Below are 25,284 nucleotides of genomic sequence, written 5' to 3'. Positions count from 1 at the left end.
CAGACGTGACAGGTGATACCATGTTGTGGTGTTTCAGTACAGATGTGACAGGTGATACCATGTGGTGTTTCAGTACAGATGTGACAGGTGATACCATGTGGTGTTTCAGTACAGATGTGACAGGTGATACCATGTTGTGGTGTTTCAGTACAGATGTGACAGGTGATACCATGTGGTGTTTCAGTACAGATGTCACAGGTGATACCATGTTGTGGTGTTTCAGTACAGATGTGACAGGTGATACCATGTGGTGTTTCAGTACAGATGTGACAGGTGATACCATGTTGTGGTGTTTCAGTACAGATGTGACAGGTGATACTGTGTTGTGGTGTTTCTGTACAGACGTGACAGGTGATACCGTGTGGTGTTTCAGTACAGATGTCACAGGTGATACCATGTTGTGGTGTTTCTGTACAGATGTGACAGGTGATACCGTGTTGTGTTTCTGTACAGATGTCACAGGTGATACTGTGATGTGTTGTTTCTGTACAGATGTGACAGGTGATACCGTGTTGTGTTTCTGTACAGATGTGACAGGTGATACCGTGTTGTGTTTCTGTACAGATGTGACAGGCATACTGTATTGTGTTTCAGTACAGATGTGACAGGCAATACCATGTTGTGGTGTTTCAGTACAGATGTGACAGGCAATACCATGTTGTGGTGTTTCAGTACAGATGTGACAGGCACAGGGGTGCAAGTGGTTCCGTCTCATACGGATTTCCGTCTTGATGAAATTTCGACTTTTTTTTTTTTTTTTTTTTTTTTTTTTTTTGTCCCTATGCTTTTGGTCCGGGAAAGTTTTGGTCGGAACTTGAATACTGAACTATTCACCGGAAGATGGAACTCTCTTGACTGGTTGACCAGTGCTTAGCTAAACTGAAGCCAGCGCCAGCTGTGTCTGGCCGCGCGTGCTGTGTACGACTCCCATTTTTGCCGCTGGAATCCGGATGGGACTGTTCGTTGGAAAGCGAGAACAGAGAGAATGTGTGTGTGTGTCTGTGTCTCTGTGTGTGTGTGTGTGTGTGTGAGAGAGAGAGAGAGAGAGAGAGAGAGGCACACACACACACACACACACACACACACACACACACACACTGTTACTTAGCCCTGAAACTCTGTATTTTACCGAGAGAAAAAAATCGCCTAGGACGGAAAATCATAGAAGCAGTCCGTCCCCGGGACGGACAAAAAATGAAAGGGGGAGGAGAGACATTACTGTTTCACCCCCTATTTCGTTCGAGTAAAGTAAACACAGAGTGGTATATCCCACAACCAAAGGAGGCATCACTTTTTTAATGAAACGTCAGTATAGGTGGCTGGCCTACGTGACTCTAAGCATTTGCTTTCAGCGTGCTTACCGCGTGATCGTCAGCTTCTCGAATCTGATTTGCTGTTTTTCTACTTTCTGAAATGCAAGGGCCAGCAGTTTGGCTTCACTTCCCGCGCTAGCCTAAGCTCTGTCTTTGCGAAGGGGAAGCATCTTTGCTTTAATCTTCGGGTAGCGGGAAGCAAAACTGCAAGTTTTTCACATGCCAGAATGCCGTTTTTGGAAGTTTCTGACGAGAGAAAAGCTCGAGAAATCGACAAAGATTGTAAGAACAAGTGGAAAAATGAATGGCTCAACCATGAAGACAAACTGAAACGGAAATTCTCGATGTGGTGCGCGAAAATTGACGCAAGTGGTTTGGCTATTTGCAAATGCTGTAACAACACAAAACTGAACTATGGAAAAAACGGAAAGAGATCGTTGGTGAAACACAGTGAGGATCCAGACCATCTTCAACAGCTCGCTTCCTACTCGCACACCTCCACAATGCCTTGTGCAAAACCTCTGTTTGCTGGCCCTAGTTTGACGGATAAAGTCATGGACCTTAAGATCAGAATTTGTTTGTTTCTGTCTGAACACTGCCTTCCATTCAGTCTCTCTGAAGACCTAGTGGACTTAATAAAGACTTCAGCTAAAGACACAAAGGCTGTAGAAAGCCTTCACATGTCCCGACTAACAACAACATATTACCTGACACACGGCATTGCACGTGCTTTGAAGTCTGAATTGCATGGGGTCCTTCAAGCAGTGCCATTCAGCCTGAATATCGACGAGTCAACCAATGAAAAGAATCAGAAAGTAACCAACATCCTTGTCCGTTACATGTGTCCTGAACAGAAAACCGTCAAAACTCAACTACTTGGCAGTTTTGTGTGCAACTTAGCAAACGCAGAAAACTTACTTGCAATGGTTCTTGAAGTTTTGAATGGCGATGAAGAGCTCGGCATCCCACCTATCCCAGTTGACAACATGGTGTCAGTTCTTCTTGACAATTGCAATGTGATGAGGGGAAAAAAGGGAGGACTTGAGACTTTACTAAGAAATGAAAATCCAAACTTGTTGGATATCCATGGAGATTGTGTGCATATTGTTTCTAACGCAGCTAAGGCATTTTGTGCCCCATTTGAAAATTACCTGGAAGACTTTGCCAGCAACATTTTCTATGAATTGAACAAGGCAAGTGCCAAGGCCCAGGAGCTGTTCACAGAAGTATGCCAACTACTTGACATCACACCAAGAGTTCCCATTCGACCTGTCGGCAGTCGTTTCCTTCAAATGATTGAAGTGTCTAACCGGCTTCAGTACCTACAGGCACCCATGTTCCTGTACTTTTATGGGTATCTGACAGTTCAGAAAAGAAGGAACATGAGCAAGAGTATGAGGACATTTTGTCGAAACATGGAGTCAATGAAGACGAGCGTAGGCGTTTGGAAGAGATCCACCGCCAAAACAAAGCATGTGCAAATGAATCATCGAATAGGAGAGACTTAATCCTGACCAGGCTCTTCAGGAACCGAGAGCGTACACTGCTGCTCCTTGATGTGTATAGAGGGGTTCTACCAGAGTTTCAGAAGTTTGTGAAAATTCATCAGAGTGAGAAGCCTCTCGTTCACGAGCTACATGCCAATATCTACAAGCTGACTGAGCAGTTTATTGGGCTCTTTATCAAGTCTGACAACATGCCACAGCGATTGAAGCCTTCCATTGCAAAGCTGTTGAAGATTGATGTCAAGGATCAAAGCATTCAGCTGACAGATGAAAAGCTGTACGTTGGATCTTATGCTTGGGATTCCTACAAGAAATGCAGGTTTGAAAAGAGGCACTGGATGGCAAAGTTCCAAGATAACCTGCGGCAAGGCTATGAAGATGCATGCTATGCATTGCAGAACAAGTTACCCCTTCGTCATGTTGTCTTGAGCAACCTCTCTGCATTTGATCCAGAGTTAAGAGGGAAAGAGGACACCTTCAATGGATTGACAAATCTTGCACAACTACTGCCTAATGTCATTCAGCAAGATGAGTTAGGGGAACTGCAGAAAGAAGCTCGGCAATATGTAAACGATACCAAACTTGATGGCTACCTTCCATCATATAGAGACAATGAAAGAATTGACACTGATTGGTGGGGCAAGATTAGTGAACTTAAGAAGGAAGACAGCAATGAGCCCTTGTACCCCTATCTCTCCAAACTGGCCTCTGCATGCTTATCTGTTTTTACTGGACCCCTCATAGAAGGAACTTTCAATATAATGGACGATATCATTGAGCGTGACCGAGCAAAGATTGAACCAGAAAATTATGAAGCAGTTGCATTGACAAAATCTGCCCTTAAAAGCTTGAAAGAGAAAAGCTGTACATTGAAGATCAAGCACAAGATGCGCATGATGACAACAAACTCCTACACTACTTACTTGGCTTTCCAGAGTTCGAAGAAAAAGAAGAAGAAGGATATCTTGGAAGAAAGAATTCGTAATGCCAAAGAAGTTCAAAGAGCCCACAGTACAAAAAAGCGCCAAAATCAAGTGGGATGTGGCCCAGGGCGTATGCCATCCAGACCGTCAAGTCAACCACCCAATCCCAAACCCTCAACTCAACCATCCAGACCGTCAAGTCAACCAATCAATCCCAAACCCTCAACTCAACGATCCAGACCGCCAAGTCAACCATCCAATCCCACACCCTCAACTCAACCATTTAGTACGCCAAGTCAACCACCCAACCCCACACCCTCAACTCAACCATCCCAACCCTCAGATGTGAATGCAAGGAAGAGCTTTTTTACATTACAAACAAGACTTCAGAATGCTGCAACTCATTCATTTTATGACTTAAAGGTACTTGCTGTAAAAGCAGAGAAACATGAAGCCTACAAATCCAGCAGTATAGGACTGTATTCAGAGTTCGATAGCACTCTTTACCATGCTGACAGAATCTCAAAGGATCTTTACCCCGAGGATGCCCCAGATCATCTGGAACCTGTTGAAATAACAGGAGATGGAAACTGTTTACCAAGATCAGTATCTGTTCTTGCATACGGTACTCAAGATCATCACCAAGAACTGCGAACCAGAATTATTGTTGAAATGGCAGCCCATGAGGACCATTATACCAGTCTCTCTGTGTCTAAAGCTTATGCAATGAGTTCTGACTTTTTTGAGATGCAAGATTTATCTCCATTGACAATCAAAGACATTTTCCGGAAGGAAGTGGCGAGCATGTGTCATCAAGGAAAAGAAATGGGAGTTTGGCAAATCCATGCAGCAGCATCTGTGCTTCAAACACCATTAATGTCTATATACCCCAAGATACAGAATGATTGGTTGGAGGAGTATGGGGAAGAGGGGCTGAATAGAAATCACTTGAACAAGGTTTTCCATCCCAGAATTTTTGAGAATGACAGCGAGGTCAGATCAGTTCCAGGCATTATGTGGACAAGAATGGGAAGAGTTGAAAGAGTTTGGCGACCAAACCATTTTGTCGCATGTCTCCCCAAAACTAATGGACCAAGAATGTCTAACACTTCTCTGACAGCACAGAAGAAAAGGGGGTCAGCTGACATCAGGCAGTTCTTTTCAAAGAAAGCAAGAGTTGAATAAATAATCTCAATTGCCAGTTAAAACAAAGGTATATAAAAGGTTGGCTTGATCAACTTTGAGGCACACACACAGATACAACTGAAGTTCCTTACAAATTGATTTGTATTTCCTAAACCTTTTGATTTTTTTTTTCATTGTTCATCGAATTTTATATGATAGGTATACTGTTGACAGTGACTGTTTTAGTGTTGTTTATACTTTCAGTAAGTGACTTCGGTGTGAAAAGAAAGTTCTCTACTTCAATTCTTACTTGGGTTACCTGCTTGGAAGACACCTGTGTAAAATGCAATGACTTTATTACATACTGCACAGCTGAAATGTTTTCTGGGGATTCTGTGGAACATTATTGACATTGCTAAAACTGTAAGCAGCTCTTGGAGTACTTTTTCCTGTCCACCACTCTGAGCCACCTGTTTTCACCTCTAGAATTTCCACGTTTTTGACAGGTAAGAAGCCTCTCAAACACTCACAAGCACACCAAATTTGTTTTGTTTTATTGTTTATCCAATGACTAACAACTTTTATTCTGCATGTCATGTTCAGATACTAATAATTGAAAAGTTACAAACGTTACTGTTTTTATCAAGCTTTCCTTCTGTTAATTTGCCAGACAAGATACTGTTAGTAAGCTGTAATATAACCAGTGTAAGGGGGGAAATGCCACTATTGAAGGTATGCTTGTTACTTTCATCAGGACTCACTGCAATCTCTTTCTCTCATATGAGTCATAAGGTTAATAATACTTAAAATCTGATTTTAAAAACTTAGTCCATTAAAAGCATTACCTAAAATCCATAAATTTTCCTTGCCAAAAATATAAATATTTTCTTCTTGAAAGGCACTCTGAGAGGCCCTGAGAGAGCAGGAAAATGCACGAAATGCGTTGGCGGCCGGGGCTCCGCCCCGGACTCCGCTGGGGGAGCTTACGGCACTCCCCCAGACCCCCTAGACCGGACTTCAGTCTTGCCACTTTTTTCCACTTGCACCCCTGCAGGCAATACCATGTTGTGGTGTTTCAGTACAGATGTGACAGGTGATACGATGTTGTGTTTCAGTACAGATGTGACAGGTGATACCATGTGGTGTTTCAGTACAGATGTCACAGGTGATACCATGTTGTGTTTCAGTACAGATGTAACAGGTGATACCATGTTGTGTTTCAGTACAGATGTGACAGGCGATACCATGTTGTGGTGTTTCAGTACAGATGTGACAGGTGATACCGTGTTGTGTTTCTGTACAGATGTGACACGTGATACCATGTGGTGTTTCTGTACGGATGTGACAGGTGATACTGTGATGTGGTGTTTCAGTACAGACGTGACAGGTGATACCGTGTTGTGTTTCAGTACAGATGTGACAGGTGATACTGTGTTGTGGTGTTTCTGTACAGATGTGACAGGTGATACCATGTGGTGTTTCAGTACAGATGTGACAGGTGATACCGTGTTGTGTTTCAGTACAGATGTGACAGGTGATACCGTGTTGTGTTTCAGTACAGATGTGACAGGTGATACCATGTGGTGTTTCAGTACAGATGTGACAGGTGATACCATGTGGTGTTTCAGTACAGATGTGACAGGTGATACCATGTGGTGTTTCAGTACAGATGTGACAGGTGATACCATGTGGTGTTTCAGTACAGATGTGACAGGTGATACCGTGTTGTGTTTCAGTACAGATGTGACAGGTGATACCATGTGGTGTTTCAGTACAGATGTGACAGGTGATACTGTGTTGTGGTGTTTCAGTACAGATGTGACAGGTGATACCGTGTTGTGTTTCAGTACAGATGTGACAGGTGATACTGTGTTGTGTTTCAGTACAGATGTGACAGGTGATACCATGTGGTGTTTCAGTACAGATGTGACAGGTGATACTGTGTTGTGGTGTTTCAGTACAGATGTGACAGGTGATACCATGTGGTGTTTCAGTACAGATGTGACAGGTGATACCATGTGGTGTTTCAGTACAGATGTGACAGGTGATACCATGTGGTGTTTCAGTACAGATGTGACAGGTGATACCGTGTTGTGTTTCAGTACAGATGTGACAGGTGATACCGTGTTGTGTTTCAGTACAGATGTGACAGGTGATACCATGTGGTGTTTCAGTACAGATGTGACAGGTGATACTGTGTTGTGGTGTTTCAGTACAGATGTGACAGGTGATACCGTGTTGTGTTTCAGTACAGATGTGACAGGTGATACCATGTGGTGTTTCAGTACCCTTCCTGGTGTCCATCATCCTGCTGTACGCCCTGTCTGCCTTCATGCTGCTGCTGCCCCTGGAGCCTGTAGAAAACTTCATTGATGTAAGTTACTTTCCTCTGTGTGTGCTGTGTGGAGTGTTAGGTCACATTGTGTGTGTGCTGTGTGGAGTGTTAGGTCACAGTTTGTGTGTGTGCTGTGTGGAGTGTTAGGTCACATTGTGTGTGTGCTGTGTGGAGTGTTAGGTCACATTGTGTGTGTGCTGTGTGGAGTGTTAGGTCACAGTTTGTGTGTGTGCTGTGTGGAGTGTTAGGTCACATTGTGTGTGTGCTGTGTGGAGTGTTAGGTCACAGTGTGTGTGTGCTGTGTGGAGTGTTAGGTCACATTGTGTGTGTGTGCTGTGTGGAGTGTTAGGTCACAGTGTGTGTGTGTGCTGTGTGGAGTGTTAGGTCACAGTTTGTGTGTGTGCTGTGTGGAGTGTTAGGTCACAGTGTGTGTGTGCTGTGTGGAGTGTTAGGTCACAGTGTGTGTGTGCTGTGTGGAGTGTTAGGTCACAGTGTGTGTGTGCTGTGTGGAGTGTTAGGTCACATTGTGTGTGTGCTGTGTGGAGTGTTAGGTCACATTGTGTGTGTGCTGTGTGGAGTGTTAGGTCACATTGTGTGTGTGCTGTGTGGAGTGTTAGGTCACATTGTGTGTGTGTGCTGTGTGGAGTGTTAGGTCACATTGTGTGTGTGCTGTGTGGAGTGTTAGGTCACAGTTTGTGTGTGTGCTGTGTGGAGTGTTAGGTCACAGTTTGTGTGTGTGCTGTGTGGAGTGTTAGGTTACAGTGTGTGTGTGTGTGCTGTGTGGAGTGTCATGTCACAGTTTGTGTGTGTGGAGTGTTAGGTCACATTGTGTGTGTGTGCTGTGTGGAGTGTCAGGTCACAGTTTGTGTGCTGTGTGGAGTGTTAGGTCACAGTTTGTGTGTTGTGTGGAGTGTTAGGTCACAGTTTGTGTGTGTGGAGTGTTAGGTCACAGTTTGTGTGTGTGGAGTGTTAGGTCACAGTGTGTGTGCTGTGTGGAGTGTCAGGTCACAGTTTGTGTGTGTGGAGTGTTAGGTCACATTGTGTGTGTGTGTTGTGTGGAGTGTTAGGTCACAGTTTGTGTGTGTGGAGTGTTAGGTCACAGTGTGTGTGTTGTGTGGAGTGTTAGGTCACAGTTTGTGTGTGTGGAGTGTTAGGTCACAGTTTGTGTGTTGTGTGGAGTGTTAGGTCACAGTTTGTGTGTGTGTTGTGTGGAGTGTTAGGTCACATTGTGTGTGTGGAGTGTTAGGTCACAGTTTGTGTGGAGTGTTAGGTCACTTTTTGTGTGGAGTGTTAGGTCACAGTTTGTGTGTGTGGAGTGTTATGTCACAGTTTGTGTGTGTGTTGTGTGGAGTGTTAGGTCACAGTGTGTGTGTGTGCTGTGTGGAGTGTTAGGTCACAGTTTATGTGTGTGCTGTGTGGAGTGTTAGGTCACAGTGTGTGTGTGTTGTGTGGAGTGTTAGGTCACAGTGTGTGTGTGTTGTGTGGAGTGTTAGGTCACAGTTTATGTGTGTGTTGTGTGGAGTGTTAGGTCACAGTTTATGTGTGTGTTGTGTGGAGTGTTAGGTCACAGTTTATGTGTGTGCTGTGTGGAGTGTTAGGTCACAGTTTATGTGTGTGTTGTGTGGAGTGTTAGGTCACAGTGTGTGTGTGTGCTGTGTGGAGTGTTAAGCCACAGTTTGTGTGCGCTGTGTAAAGTGTTGTGTTGGATCACAGTGTGTTGTGAAAGTCTTTGGGTTACAGCTGTCTGTGTGTGCTGTGTGACATGTTATGCATCTGGACACTGCCACAGTGTGGAGGTTACACATGTGTATGCTATGTTCAGAGAGCTATTGCCACATTTTGGAAAGAGATTAGTCCTACAGTTGTATTACTGTCATATTGTGGTGTTGGTCTGGAAGGAGGGGAGATGGATGAAAGGATTGGTGGGGCACTGACCACAGGTGAGGGAGAGGGGATTGGTGCACAGACACTTTTTCTTTCATGCACACACACACACACACACACACACACACACACGCACGCACATAAGCACACACACATATACATGCACACATACATGCACTCACACACACACACACACACATACATGCTCGCACACAAACACACATACACATGCATGCATGTACGCATGCACACACACGTGAACATGCACACACACTCTGCACAGGTAATTTTTTTAAAGTACAACTGTTCAAAGAGGAACCAGGAAGAAGCATAGGGCCTGTTTTAAATTGTTCATGTGAAAAGAGTATACATAGAATTCAGAATACTTATCTCCATTAAGATATATTTATTTGTGGTGTTTGTTTCATAAACCATATACGAGAATCATAGTCATTTAAATTTCAAGACAAATACATAAAACACATGATTTTATTGAATGCTTACAGTAAATGTCATATACAGTCATGCCTGTACAGCAATTACAGTGAGAGAAAAGGCAAAATATATCATACTGTAATATTTTTCATACTATAATGTTGTATCAGTCTGTGCTTTTGGAGTCATTTGTGACATTTGAAGGGTGGTGGTACTGAGAGTGGTGTGTGTATCTGTGTGTCACGCACATGCAGATGAAGCCCCTGCACACAGTGGATTTCACCTTCAGATTGACCATCTTCTGCATCAGCACCTCTTTCCTTATCGTCTCCGGCCTTGTGGAGGTATCAGTGTGTGTGTGTGTGTGCGAGTGTGTGTGTGGATGTGAGTGTACGGGCGTGTGTGTGTGTGTGTGTATGAGTGTGTGTGTGTGTGTGTGTGTGTGTGTGTGTGTGTGTGTGAATGTTTGTGTGTGTGTTTGTATGCTTTAAATCAAAAGTGTATATGGGTGTAAATAAGTACACTGAAGAAATGGTACACTTACCAGAAAACATAAACATAGAATAAAACAAAAGAATGACACAAAATAAATACATCAAAATGTAAGAAAGTGAAAGATGGGTAGAAGGCAACACATGGTAGTGATGTGTGTCGTGATAGGCTGTGTACAAGATGGGTAGAAGGCAACACATAGTAGTGATGTGTGTCATGATAGGCTGTGTACAAGATGGGTAGAAGGCAACACATGGTAGTGATGTGTGTCATGATAGGCTGTGTACAAGATGGGTAGAAGGCAACACATAGTAGTGATGTGTGTCGTGATAGGCTGTGTACAAGATGGGTAGAAGGCAACACATAGTAGTGATGTGTGTCATGATAGGCTGTGTACAAGATGGGTAGAAGGCAACACATGGTAGTGATGTGTGTCATGATAGGCTGTGTACAAGATGGGTAGAAGGCAACACATGGTAGTGATGTGTGTCGTGATAGGCTGTGTACAAGATGGGTAGAAGGCAACACATGGTAGTGATGTGTGTCATGATAGGCTGTGTACAAGATGGGTAGAAGGCAACACATGGTAGTGATGTGTGTTGTGATAGGCTGTGTACAAGATGGGTAGAAGGCAACACATGGTAGTGATGTGTGTCATGATAGGCTGTGTACAAGATGGGTAGAAGGCAACACATGGTAGTGATGTGTGTCGTGATAGGCTGTGTACAAGATGGGTAGAAGGCAACACATAGTAGTGATGTGTGTCGTGATAGGCTGTGTACAAGATGGGTAGAAGGCAACACTTAGTATTGATGTGTGTCGTGATAGGCTGTGTACAAGATAGGTTGAAGGGCTGGCATGTGTCCTGCATTGACTGACATGGGTAAGATGACCACTAAGGGAGTGACACTGTCTGTGCAGTGGCTTTTTGTGGACAGCGGGCTGATGAAGTTCTGTTACCGGGCTGTCCAGCACAAAGAGCGTTCACGCTACAAGGTCATTCGCGATGCCATCATGTCTGAGGATTGGCCCCCCATTGGCCAAACCACTGTTGCCTCAGCCAACTCCAGAAATAACGTCACCATCACCATCAACAGTACAGCACACTGACAACTATTTTCATGGCAACAGTTCAGTGTTGATATCAATTCTTTTTTTGTTTGTTTATTTATTGGTTGTTGTTTTTTGTTTTTTTTCAAGTTCAGCTTTGGCGGTGTTGTGACTTTTCCATTGGTTGGAATGATTTGAATTTGAGGTTTTTGTATTCCTGACATTGGTAAGATTGAACATTACTTGTTGTAGCTTTCCTATTTTCATTTTTCTAAATTTTTCTTTTGGTGAATATAATTGTGCTGGGTAGTTTGTGACTTGTGTTCTTCTGTAATTATGTAGTCACATAGAATTATTGCCAGTTTCTGTTTTGGTTGTTTCTTACAGGTTTTTTTCAACCACTTCAGCAGTATTAATCACTGATTTTTTTAAAATTTCTGTAGTTTCTGTTGGTCAAGGAAGAAGGTGGCAGAATGGTTAAGACGCTCATCTGCCAATACAGAGAGTCTGTGAGGGTCTGGGTTCAAATCCCGCTCTCCCAAGTGTGACTGGAAAATCAAACTGAGTGTCTAGTCATTCAGATTAGATGGTAAACCGAGGTCCTGTGTGCAGCACGCACTTGGCGCACTGAAAAAGAACCCATGGCAACAAGAATGTTGTCCTCTGGCAAAATTCTGACCTGAGAAGAAATCCACTTTGATAGGTACACAAATATATATGTATGCACTTAAGGCCTGACTAAGCACATTGGGTTGTGCTACTGGTCAGTCATCTGCCCAAGAGATTTGGTGTAGTAGCGTATATGGATTTGCCCGAATACAGTGACACCTCTGTGAGAAACTGAAACTGTTGCTAAAATAATAACTGATTTTCTTTTCAACTTCTGTAGATTTTGTCAGTGGCTAACTGCTGAAGTAACAGACATTTGTTGTTCTTGTTTAATCCCAAGGTGTTGACAGGTACCAATAATTTCATCTTCAAGAGTTTGCTCAGATTTTTGTTGTTGTTGTTGTTGTTGTGCTTTTGTGGACATTTTGTTTCTATCATTATGCTGAGTACTTACAATTTGCTTGTAGTATTCTAGGGGAACAAATCTAGTGCTCAGTCATTTTAAGTATTACAGGACTTGTACAGGTGTTGAGAAATAGCTTGATACATCAGTACTTGAGTCCTTTCGCATCCAGCCCCCTTGCTTTCTTCTTTTCTTTTTTTTATCTTAGCATCTGGCTGTGAAGAGTGAAGGTATTTCTGTTTGTGACTGTTGATAGATTTTATTTGTGACCAATGAAATGGGAATCACCACATGTTCCACTTGTTATTGGAACTTGCATAATTCATCTCCCCTGTGTTCTGTGCTGAATTAAGAATTGGAGAGTCACTTACTACATTGGCAACACAATATTTGAGCCAGTTGGGATTTCACATTTGCTAAGAGGGATGGATGCAAAGTGTATGATGTGGAGATAAAGTGGGGAATGAAGTGTATGAACAGGAGTGATGATGAATGTTGAGCAGGGTTCCTACAGAGTCATGGAAGTCAGGAAAAAGTCCTAGAAAAATGAGAGAACCATTTCCATGGCTGGAAAATATGTTTCGCTCCTTGGCTGGTGAAAGTATTGGAATTTTGATAAAACCCTTGACCAAAAAAATGAAAATTGAACATCAGTACTGGGATATCTGCCAATCTCTTTTGTTAGAGGAGTAGGAGACTCTTTTTTTCTTTTCTTTTTTTAAATTCAGTTTTGCTTTGTGTTTGGTATGGAAATTTTTCAGTCTGGCTGGGAAAAAAAATGGAATTTTGTTTGGTCACGTGTGGGAAGCTGGTTGTGAGGATGGCTGCTGCTGTTCCATGTTCCTTACACCAGAAACAAGTGGCAGTCATGTGTCAGGACATAACATGGCCTGTTGAGGGATGTACACACAGCAGAACTGTTTTGAGCCATGGTTTAGTGGAAATGCATCAGTTTTGGTGTCTCAGGTTTGAGTCCCTATATTCAGACCAGGATTTTTACTCTTTCCTTCCACAACACCTGAATGGTGGTCTGGGTGCTGGCCATTTGAATGAGAAGATAAAGAGTGACCCTGTGTGCAGCATGCTCTTAATTGTACGTAAAAGAATCCATGGCAACAAATGGGTTGTCTCTGGGAAAACTGTTGAAGAAAAATCCACTTTGATAATAAAACATAAACACATTTCAGATTTCTGTTGAAGAAAAATCCACTTTGATAGTAAAACATATACACATTTCATACAACAACAGAAAAAAAGAAAGAAAAAAAGGGCACTGCAGCGTGGTGATGAGTCATCGGCGGGAGAGCGGTCCACATTTTACACAGAAATCTGTGTGAGAAGAAGTAACAATACAATAGTTTATTCTCTAACATCCACAGGTTGGTACATGGCCCAGTAAGTGTCCACAGACCTGGTCCTGCAGGTGAGATTGCACCAGTGACTGAGTGTCTGTGTCTTGTGTAATGGAACAGTTTTGCATGTGTGAACTGCCTTGTCTGCTTATGTCAGATTTGTCTGGAAGCGTGAGAGATCATCAGAAAGGGGTTTGTGTGTGCGTCTGTGTGTGTGTGTGTGTGTGTGTGTGTGTGCAAGACATAGGATTTGTTATTAAGTGATAACTTAATAAGACTTTTTCAGTCTGGCTGGGAAAAAAATGGAATTTTGTTTGGTCACGTGTGGAAGCTGGTTGTGAGGATGGCTGCTGCTGTTCCATGTTCCTTACACCAGAAACAAGTGGCAGTCATGTGTCAGGACATAACATGGCCTGTTGAGGGATGTACACATCAGAAAGGGGTTTGTGTGTGTGTGTGTGTGTGTGTGCAAGACATAGGATTTGTTATTAAGTGATAACTTGAAGTGATATCAGTATGTGTGTAAACAGTATCTAGTGTTTGGTATAAAATGTGCAATGAAGAGATATCAGTATATGTATGTGTGTGTGAGATGGAGAGAGAGAGAAAGAGTGTGCTTGTGAATATGTGTCATTTGAATTTGATATTTGCGTAAAGCTTATCATTTTTTGTCAAATGTAGAATTTTTTATGTGTGCAAGATGCTGAATTTGGTTTTAAATTTTAACTGATGCCAGTATATGTGTGTGTATTCTGATACCCAGAATTTGCTATGAATTGACCTGGTCAGTGCCATAGAATTTTGTGGGGTTTTTTTAAGTGCTCTCCCCTTGCCAGGGAATTTTGAGGATTCAGTTGTAAATTTAAAATAAAATAAAAATGTTAGCACAAAAACTATAGGAGATACGGAACGAAAGTAAACATTTTTGTGAAGGAAAATGAATGTGGATTCTAAATCCAGGCTTTTTATCCTCAGTCATTTTGAACCTTAGACAACTATTTAGGCATTTCAAAATGAAGACTAATTTTTTGTGCAGTAAAAACAAAATCAACCTCTACAGAATGACACCAAGAAAGAAAACAAACAAAATACAGCTGGAAGTAGCATGCTTATAGTCTGATATATACATGTACCTGTAAAAGAAAAGAAAATGGCTTATAAACTTATGATAACAATCACAACACTTGCAATCATGAAAGTAAATAATTGTCCCAGCAACGACGTACGTAGGTTCGTCAAGATAGAAAGTCCATCACGTTATCAGATTGAGCTGTCAGGCTTTTCTTGCACCTAAGAGCGTCCCCCTTTAGAGGAGAGAGGGCTTTGATGATATTCTCTTGTTCCTGGTTGAAACTGATACAACAAAGTGTTTGCTGTGCATCCAGTTTTTTTCCTTTGAAATAAATTGGTCAGCTGATCAGTGACAAAAAGCATGAAAAATTAAAAAAAAAGAAACAAACATGTGATTCCCTTCTGTTATCTGTCAACTCTTGGTTTCAAAATTGTGGATGATTGGCAGTAGCCATTCCCGGCAGTTGATCACTGTGAAAAGAGAATTCATTGACAGCAGGGCCATGTCTTTTTTGACCCCGCTGTCTGTCTGGCCTTTGACCTATCGTCTGACACCACTCCTCCGTCTCTCCTCCCCCCTCTTCTCAAACTGCATGAAAGTACCGCAGCTTAACTGTCTAACATGGTCACTCACTCAGAAAACTTGGAAATGATGTCTGACTGGATAGGTGGACTGAAGAAAGTTGGATTTTGTTATCAGTTTCGTCACTGTGTCTGATGCATTGTGTATGTCAGGCAAACCCTCTTTACATGTGCACTTCAGGTGGTCCTCTGAGCAAATCATTGTCAAGAAAACACATTAAACTAACCATTCAGAGTATGTATGTTCATTGTACTAAACTCTGATGAAGGAAAAATGAAATACATGCAGGACATCATTAGACATCTTCTTATAGGCACAATAGCAACCCTTTTTGCAGGACATCAGCTGTCGTCTTATAGGCACTCAACTGGTTAACAACAAAGTGATACCAGTGTATGAATTTGTGTTTTAAATTTTATGAAAACTTACCAAACCAAGTGACACATATGAGGCTGGTATAATCTGTGTGAGAGGTATGTGTGTGTGTGAATGTAGAGAAAAATAGTGTTTGCTGTAATAGAGGAGTGCATGAATCCCTGAAGATGCTCACATTTGGTATGTTTACTTATCATCAGTATCAGTGTTTGTATCATCACTGGAAGAAAGACAGCGGTCGACAAAGGCAGTATTCAGTGGAACAAGTGTTTTGTATTGTTGGGAACTTTGGTCATTGTGTCATGCATGGGTGTGGCTATACTTGTGCCTAGTTTTCTTTTCCAGGTGTTCTTTTGTTTGTATTGTAGCTTTTTCAGATTTTGTGGGATCATTGTTTATTTTTGCAGCCCTGATATGGCCCTGTGTGGTTGGCTGGGGTACAAGCAACAAAAGATTAAGATAACTATGGTGATGGCCCAGTATATCAGTGTGTGAACAAATAGTGCCTTGATACATTCAACAAATGTTTGTGTAACTGTGGTGCTGTTGAGATGCAGAAATACAGAACACAGTCATGTTATGTGTATATTGCTAAACAGGAAGTGCCTTCCTCCATCATTTTTGACTCACTTGTGCAAACAAAGTGAGTCTATGTTATAACCTGATGTTCAGTTGTCTCTGTGTGTGTGTGTCTGTATGTATCTCTGTGTATCCAAGCTAAACTTCAACATTGCCATTTTCTCTGGAAATACTTGTCTGCCAGTACCAAATTTAGATTAAACATAGTATGAAAAAATGTTCACGTCATACCAATAAAAGGTTGTAAGTCTTCCAAATTAAGCCAAATTTCCATATGACATATATTTCATTGAGGCTTGATTCATGTGGAAAAAAAGACAAAATCCTGTATCCCACTTGCTGGAACGTTGGTTATGTTTGGGTTTGTAATGGCATCATTTTTCTTGTTCACAATTAAAAGAAAAGAAAAATACAAATTCTGAACAGAACACATACAGTGACACTAACTACACCAACAGCATGTTTATTGCTTATGTCTAAAGTGGACACTGAATTAACTAGAATGACCAGAAAAGAAAAATTGAATGAACCGTTTCAGTTTTGGTCAGCCTTGCCTAGACTGGTCTGTGCAGATCTGCATGTTTTGATGTGCCTGAGGTGATGGCAACATCTCCTTTACTGCCAAATTAAAAGAATTTAAGTAATCAATTTATCTTTTAAAAAAAAACATGATTTAAATGGTGTTATTTCCTCAAATACAGTAATATCTTGATAACGCTTAAAAAAACAAAAAAAAAAAAAAAAAAAACCCATAGCTTTAAATATTAAATTTGCTCGAATGACATCAGATGTGCTGTAGCGCTGTGAGTTTTATCTACTGGCTTCTGAACTGAACATGCATGGTTCAATCCCGCTAGTATGCATTTTATTTCTTCTCCCAAGCTTATTTATATTTATTACAGAACACATTTTAATGATTTTTTTAAATCAGTTTTTTTTCCTCATGTTTTCTTTACTGGATAAAGCGTGTATAACAGGTGATTCTTATTGTTCTTTATCATTTATCCTAATTCATGGTCCTTTTTTGACTCACTTGTGTAAACAAAGTGAGTCTATGTTACAACCTGATGTTTGGTTGTTTGTATGTCCAGTCAGTGTGTGTGTCATGGCTATTTTAACAGATGCATTTTTTTCTAAAACTACTGTGTCTGCAATTACCAAATTTGGATCAAACATAGTGGGGGAAAATCTTTACTATCATACCAATAATAGGTTGTAAGTCATCTGGATTAAGCGATATATCTGGATAATGAATGGTTATTTCATTGAGACACCTTATCCAGAAAATTACAATGAGGCTCTACCCAGTTGCTGGAATGTATATTTGGGTTTGAAGATGGCATGATATTGTGTGGGTTTTGTTCGCAATTAAGAGAAAAGAAATACACATTCTGGACAGATGTGTTTACTGCGTATGAATATTTTAAAGTGGATATTGAATCAACTAGAATGAACTTTTTTTTTAAATTGATCCAGCTGTAGCTCTCACGGAGTTTCAGTAAGCCTGGTATACCTGTGCACAGATGTAGAGAAAATGGCTACATGTTGCAGTTTGCCAGAGGTGATGGCAACAATTCCTTTACCACAAACCTTAAAAAATGGTCTTAAATAATCAAGATACATCAAAATAACATGATTTGAATGGTGTTATCACCTCAAAGACAGTAATCATTTTTTGGTGCAAAAACAAAACATGTAAATATTAATTTTGGTTGTCAGATGGCAGATGCATTTTATCGTTGCTTGCTTCTGACCCTAATGTACTTGGATAAATCTTACTCTGATGCCTCCCTCACCCCCCTCCCCCCCTTTTTTTTTCAAGCTTATTGATGTTTAACCAGTTCAGTGCGAGAGAATTTTGTATAAATTAAGAATAAAATAAAAATTGTTCTCCCCTTGCGGGGTAATTTTGAGCATTTGGGCATAATACATTAAAAAAAACTATTGTACAAAAACTATGGGAGATGCAGAAAGAAAGTAAACATCATTGTGAAGGAAAATGAATGTATATTCTGAACCTGGGCTTTTTATTCAGTTAGTTTGATTGTAGATAACTGTTCAGGCATATAAAATGAAGATTATAATTTTGTGCAACAAAAAAGTCAATTCCCACTTCCACAGAATGGCATCCACAAAGAAAACAAACAAAATACAGCTGGAAATAGTATGCCTATAGTCAGATTATACCTGTAGAACTGTAGAAGAAATTAAAACGGGCTATAAGTTTATAAAATGAAAACAAATCACAACTTGTGCAGACGTGTAAGTGAATAACTGTCCCAGCAATCACAAGCATGGGTACAGTTGATATGAAAAGTCAGTCATTTTTCTTAGAAACACAAAGCAGGCAAACTTTTTAACTGCTTATACTTTCCCAAGTCTTTCACGTCCAGTGCATTTTCAACCCCACGATTCATGAAAATTGTGGAGAATTTGGTGGTTGTCCGTTTCCAGCAATTATTGCATTGGAATAATAGTTCACTTACATCGAATTGCCATGCCCACTTCCACACCCTCTGGCTTGCATTCAGCCTATCGTCTTCACTCCCCTCCCTTTCCTCCCCCTTTTCCAGTGCTCACTGCATGTATTCTGTCAGTCATAGTCACCTGCTAAAAATGCTGTCTTATTGTATAGACAGACTGAATTAGCATCAGATGGGCTGTCAGTTTCATCACGGTAATTGTCATTCACCTTTGTGTTCAAACCAATCATCATTCTCCATCATTATAGCTGTCCAGAATTGCGTAAATCCACTGACTGGGACCACTTTCTTAACTGGACAAAGTTTTCAACGCCTTTTTTTCAAATGATGCAACACCCTTTCCACTCGCATTCCACATGGTCCAGTTAGCAAATCATCAAGAAGAATGGGGTCTTCTGCCTGATGTATGCTCATTTGAATAGTATTTTTTATAATCCAAACACATCAAACTGACCATTCAGTCTGTTCATGTGCATAAGAACCAAACTTCAAAGAAGGAAAAATTGGAACATATGCAGGACGTTAGTGGACATCTTGTCTTGTGGGCACTATGGCAACACTTTATGCAGGACAACAGTTGACGTCTTATAGGCACTCAACTGGTTAATACGAAACACATTTTTCTCTCTCTTTTTTTTTCCCTCTCTCCTTTTCTTTTTCTTCTCATGATTCCTTTGTGGGATAAAATGTGTATCACAAGTGAGTCTTGAAGGCCTTGCCCCTCTTGTTTTTTTTAATTCTTGTCATGGGTCATGTCATTGTGGACTCTTTTTGTCATGGATTAATCAGTGGTGAGGTATCCTCTGGCTGAATGGCAGTATTGGTAATGTAATGCCTTTGATGTTTTACTTCCCTCAAAACACACACAAACACACACACAAAACTATAATATGCAAACAACTGCAATGAAATATACATAACGCATACTTTTCTGAAAAGGAAAACAAACAGACCGAGTATCTGATAGTTAAAAGCATATTTAACACACTAGTCAGCAGTGAGTGAACCATGAAATTAATGTGAGGAAAACACATTTCACATACTTTCTGAATATATTATGGTATAGAATGTTAGTAAAAGCAACTGAAATTTACCTAGAAAATAGGTTCTGCTATTGTACACATCATCAGCCCATCATTTACTTACAATTTCTCTGCAGCTGCATCAGAAATGTAGTTGGCAAACTGTTTCTTTTAGTACATATTTTTCAAGAGAAATAGAAAACACACACACACACACACACACACACACACACACACACATCCTTTGTGTGCCTCACCTGCCTGTGCCACACCCACTCAGCTCATGCTCACTTTTAGACATTAAAGGGGTTAACAGTGACCCCAGTTGGCACACAGTTCTGGGGAGGGGGATGAGTACTGTTCAGATTTTTGCCTGCAGGCAATAGCTGATTCCCTTCTTTCATCAGTGTCAGCATGATTTTCAAAACCACACTTCTTCAGTGACTCGTGTAACACACAACACTGTTCCAGCCCCTTCATCAATCTCTCCCTCAGTCCCTGCCCCAGTTAAAGGGACAGGTTGGCATTGAGGTCAACTCCAGGTCAGCCACAGAGCTATTCTTGGCCTTTTGCCTGCTCTCTCTCTCTCTCTCTCTCTCTCTCTCTCCTTTTATTGCAACATCTAGCTATACAGCTGCCCCCCCCCCCCACCCTCTGCAAATCTTCACTCTCACTTGCATTCTTGTAAAGCATCTGACAAGATTTTGTCACTGCAAGCACTAACCTCATCATCTTCAGTGACTGGTAAATCTTCTGAAACATCTTGGGTGACAAAATCACAAAGAGTTTTTGCAACATGCTTTGTTGTCTGCCATTTTGATATTTTCTGAGAGGGGCACTGACAGTAATATCCAGTTATTGCCATACTGATACAGAGCTTTATTGGCTGTTGCTCCTCGTGGATAATGAAAGTCGATATATCAAGCTTTCTGTTCAGTCACTGTTAGGACATCTCAGCTGCAAAAAATCCTGAAATGATTCATACATCTACATCTTGAAGCATATATATATATATATATATATATATATATATATATATATATAGGCGTGTGTGTGTGTGTGTGTTTGGGCACTGAAGAGGTTAATAAAAGCAAATGTTGTAATCTCTCATTGACCTCTGCAAGGAATTGCAAGTAGCACAGTTGGCAGGCCACTCTTTACTGTTTCACTCTTTCTGTATAGCGGTGACTGTCCCACCCAGGACTGTGAGAGAGTGTTGCTGTGTGTGCGTGGCAGTGAGCTGCCTGGTGATATGGACATTGCACCTGAAGTCCTGCCTAACTCGTCTCTTCATGAACCATATGGATTATTTTCCTTTCCTAAGTTTTGTGCTGTGAACACACATTCAGTGTGGATGTTGGAATGGCAATTATTTAACCTCTTCAGTGCCCCATGACAAAAATCTACGTCATCAAAAGTGCATCACTTTTTGCCGCATGATGTATGTATATGTCCAAGTCATTTCAGAATTTTTCAGTTACATTTAATAGTTGGTGTTTCAAAAAAAAACCAAAAAAAAAAAACACCAGTCAAAAAGCTTGATATGTCTACTTTCATTATCCACAAGGACCAACAGCCAGTCACACTCTGTATGGTAATTTACTGGATATAATTGACAGTATCCCTCTTAGAAAATTTAAAGAGAGTGGACGATGAAGCTCAATCTGGCTCCAGTGGCTCCAAACAAGCAGCATATTGCAAACACCCTCTGTGATTTTGTCACCAAAGATATTGCACAGGCTTTACAAGTCACTGAAGATGATGCAGTTTGTGTTGGTGGTGACAAAATCTTGTCAGATGGTTCACTTGATGCAAATGAAAGTGAGAATGATGATTTGCAGAGAGGATGGGGGTGGGAGTAGTTGTAGTGCTAGATGTTGCAATAGAAGGAGAGAGAGCAGACATGAGGCCAAGAATAGCTCTGTGACTGACCCAGAATTTACCTCAAAGATAACCTGTCCCATTATTCAGGGCAGGGAAAGGAGTGTCTGATGAAGGGGGTGAACAATGTCATGCATAGCCTGAATTATTGAAGTGTGCTTTTTGAAAATCACGCTGGCATTGATCAAATAAAGGGATCAGCTATCCCTGCAGGAAAAAATCTTAACTGTACTCACCCTCTTCCCCTGCACTGTGGGCCAACTGGGTCACTGTTAACCTCTTTGATACTGTCTGATTGTGAACATGAGGTGGGTTGGCATGACACTGGCTGGCATGGCATGTGAAGGACTTGTGCATACATGTGTGTGTAACTGATTTCCATTTCTCTTGAAAAAAAATAATAAAAGAAACTGTTTGCTTTCCACATTTCTAATGCAGTTGCCAAGAAGCTGTGTGTGAATGATGGGCTGAAAATGCATAGAATTCCAGAAATGTGGAATATTCATGACTGTGTATACAAAAGATACAGCAACACATTCAGTCTTTAGCTTTCATGTATTTTCAAGGTTCAATTCATCTGCTATTACTAACAATCTACATGTTCAGAAAGTATGTGAAATGTTTTTCTTATGTTTATATTTTAGTCATTGTTAACCAGTGTGTTGAGTTAGCTTCAAACTATAGAAATTGATAGACTGTTCATTTTCCTTAAAAAAAAAAGAAAAAAAGTAGGGTTATTTTTGCTTTCTTGCAGTAGTTTGGTTGCTATGATTTTTTGTTACTTATTACCCTTCACAACAAAAAAAATGCCTGGCAAATCGGAAGCACAAGCTAAAATAATGCCTGGCATTGAAGGGGTTAATACATGAAATGCCAAGTGATGTCCACATTGGGCAAGTTTTGTTATCTTACTGTAACCAAAGTGCGACATGGATCAGCTTCCTGTTATGATTACATGCTCATTGGCACCCAGCTTCCTGTTATGATTACATGCTCATTGGCACCCAGACTAGCTTTTAGTAAGTTTCAAGGCCGGAAGACTCAAATAATCCTGAATTAATCAGCTGATGACCCATTGCAGAACCATGCAATAAAAGCTATGTGGAGGTCTACATTTTACATTTTCTCATGCTTTGAATTTTGTTTTGAAACATTGAGATGTTTGACCAGTCACAATATATAATTACCTGAGGTCTTGGTTGAAGTCTGAGCTGACAGTTTTACAAGCACATCATCACATGCATTATAAATTAGTTCATTTAGTCATTTTCCAGTCACTCTCAGTCTGACCCAATCAGAAGTAGGTATTTCACCAAGTTGATCCCTAATCTCTGTACTTGAAGAACATCTTAAGTAGATAGAGCTCAGACTCCTTAGCCTCACAGTTTCTGCATCAACAAAGAAGGTTGTGAAATGGATATCAGATCCTCAGACAGCCGTCATGTGGGAAATAGAACAGTGCCTGGAAGATATATAGTGACAAGGTTTTGTACTGCAGTCTTGGACGGGGAATTTGTGATTGATCAGGGAAATAAATTAACCCAAAAGTATGACGCTGGATTGAGCTGTGCTGTGAATGGACGGTAATTGTCTACAGCCAGTTGTAATCAGAAAAGTTGTCAACATTGAGTGTTTTGCTCACTTTTGTCCATCATGAGACTTTGTGATGATGATCTTCACTGTGATATTTCCTTTCTTCCTACCAGTTTGTAATCATGATACCCAACCTTTCTGAATGCTCTCATTTCCTGTCAAGTTGGTTTTCCCCCATTGCTGACCTGGGGTGTACTGTTTGTGGGTGTCAGTGTTTGTCAGAGGAAGACGATTAATATTTTCTGAGGGTTATGTTGGAGAGGGGTTTATTGTATGGAAAGCTTTAAATCATCTTATTTGGTCTGTAATTTGACAAGAGTTTGGTTTTCATTTGCAGACAAAAGTATTATTATCTTTGGTCAGTTAATTTGACAAGTTTGACAAAAGTATTGGTTTCATTTGCACGCTTTAATCATGAAATTCAGACAGTTAATTTAACAAGAAGTAGATTTTTTTATTTGCAAAAGCATCTCAAGTGGATAGCTTTTGTGGGAAGATTTATTGTCTTTGAATCTTTTGTCAGTGTAATTCTTGTGCCAGTTTATGTGAACATTTGCAAAGTTTGAGGTTGGTTGTGATAATGATGTGTGTTAAAAGCTTTTATCACCAATAAGGCCGACACTTCACTAAAATGGACCAGGTCAAAAGATTATGAAACCAGACTGGAGTCAAAAGATTGTTAACCCTCAAGTGTATGGTGTGGATGTACAGCAAACATCTTTCCAGCTCTATGGACAGGGCTGTGTGGATGAAGAATGTACTTTCAGAATGACTGGACAGAGGCTTGCAATAAAGAACATGAACTTTTCTAGAAGATCTTTCTGGAATAAATCATTTGTACTAAAGGTGTCTGCAGCACATGGTAAATCTTTTTTTTTTCTGATTTTTTTTCTGCCATTGTCTACAGGTGATATTCAGATCAGTAAGAGTTCCTCTTGTTTGTCAGTCTTATTTCTTGTTGTAAAGGAAATTACCAGGACCCAAACTTTCATAGTGTTCATCATGGTCATGCAAAATGAAGATATAATAATATTTGTAGGTGCAGTGAGGGGATCTGCAACTAAGAAATGATCATGAAAAATGTTAGGGAACAGCAAACTCTGACAGTGACACTTGCTGATGTTCTGTGCACACTGGTTGTAGGTGTTTGGCATGGGATCACTGGGATCAGATGCAATATTATGAAATTATTGTACTTTTTCAGTCAGGAAATGCTCAAAGGAATTTATGCAAACTGGATGTATTTGTGTGTGGGTGTGTGTGAGAAAGAAAGAGTGTTTGTTATGCAAAGTGGATGTATTTGTATGTGGGTGTGTGTGTGTGAGAAAGAGAGAAAAAGGTAAAGTGTTTATATGCGATTATTTTTAATTCTTTCAAAGCGACTCCAGTCCCCCATTCAAGCCTTTTACTTCTGATCATGGATATATATTTTGGATTAAAGTGTAGTGTATTATCAACAGTTCAGCCTCAGTACTTGAGTACACTTACTTCCATGCAAATGTCCACTACCTTGATGCCTGTTATGAGCAATATATCAGCATGTTTTGGCCAATTTATATGTATTTTGTAAAGCAAAACATTCTGGATCATGTCAACGTGGCTGCCAGGTCATACTGTACAGAAGAGGTGGCTAAAATTTTGTTGGATTTTCCATCCAATGTCGACAATAGCAACTATGAAAAGATTAATAATTTTTAATGAAAATAATGTTGTTGATTAACTGAAGTGATTCTGATTATCCTGAAAATGATAACATGCGACAAAGTACATCAACAGGAAGGGGGCTTGGTCATGTTGGAAGTGGGTGTAGAAAAGCCCCAATATTTTAGCTTGAAACCTTCATTTTTGGGTTTTCATTTGCTTTGAAACCTTCCAGATGAAAGTTCAAGCTGACATATTGTTTACAGTGAGCTTTTATGGTTTTCGACTCACTTGTGTAAACATTGTGAGTCTGTGTAATAACCCATTGTTCGATTGTGTGTGTGTCACTGTGTCTATGTATCTCTGTGTGTCCATGGCAAACTTTAACATTGTCATTTCTCTGGAAATACTTTGTCTGCCAATACGAAATTTGGATTAAACATAATGTGAAAAAATCTTCAGTGTCATACTAATAATAGGTTGTAAGTCTTCCGGATTAAGCTGTATTTCTGGATCATCAATGGATCCAAATGAAAAAATTTAAGGATTGGTTTTAAGATGGCCTGACCCCGTTTTTCTTTTTCGCAGTTAAAAGAAATACAAATTCTGGACAGAACACATACAATGATA

At 40.5% G+C, this 25,284-nt stretch overlaps 1 protein-coding gene across 5 annotated transcripts in view; it reads left to right on the top strand.

Annotated features, from left to right (window-relative positions):
- LOC143287550 (polyamine-transporting ATPase 13A3-like) overlaps positions 1-23,914 on the top strand; it is a 188,200-nt gene extending 164,286 nt beyond the window's left edge. For all 5 annotated transcript variants that reach the window (XM_076595626.1, XM_076595625.1, XM_076595623.1 and 2 more), the window contains 3 exons: positions 7,152-7,240; positions 9,775-9,864; positions 10,934-23,914. In XM_076595626.1, the coding sequence (XP_076451741.1) occupies positions 7,152-7,240; positions 9,775-9,864; positions 10,934-11,122 (368 nt within the window). In that variant the 3' untranslated portion in view covers positions 11,123-23,914. The remainder of the gene's footprint in view (positions 1-7,151; positions 7,241-9,774; positions 9,865-10,933) is intronic.
- The last annotated feature ends 1,370 nt before the right edge of the window (positions 23,915-25,284 follow it).

Source organism: Babylonia areolata, chromosome 11, assembly GCF_041734735.1.
Source record: "Babylonia areolata isolate BAREFJ2019XMU chromosome 11, ASM4173473v1, whole genome shotgun sequence".
In the NCBI taxonomy this organism is placed as follows: domain Eukaryota; kingdom Metazoa; phylum Mollusca; class Gastropoda; order Neogastropoda; family Buccinidae; genus Babylonia; species Babylonia areolata.
This window is presented reverse-complemented; position numbering and strand designations above follow the sequence as displayed.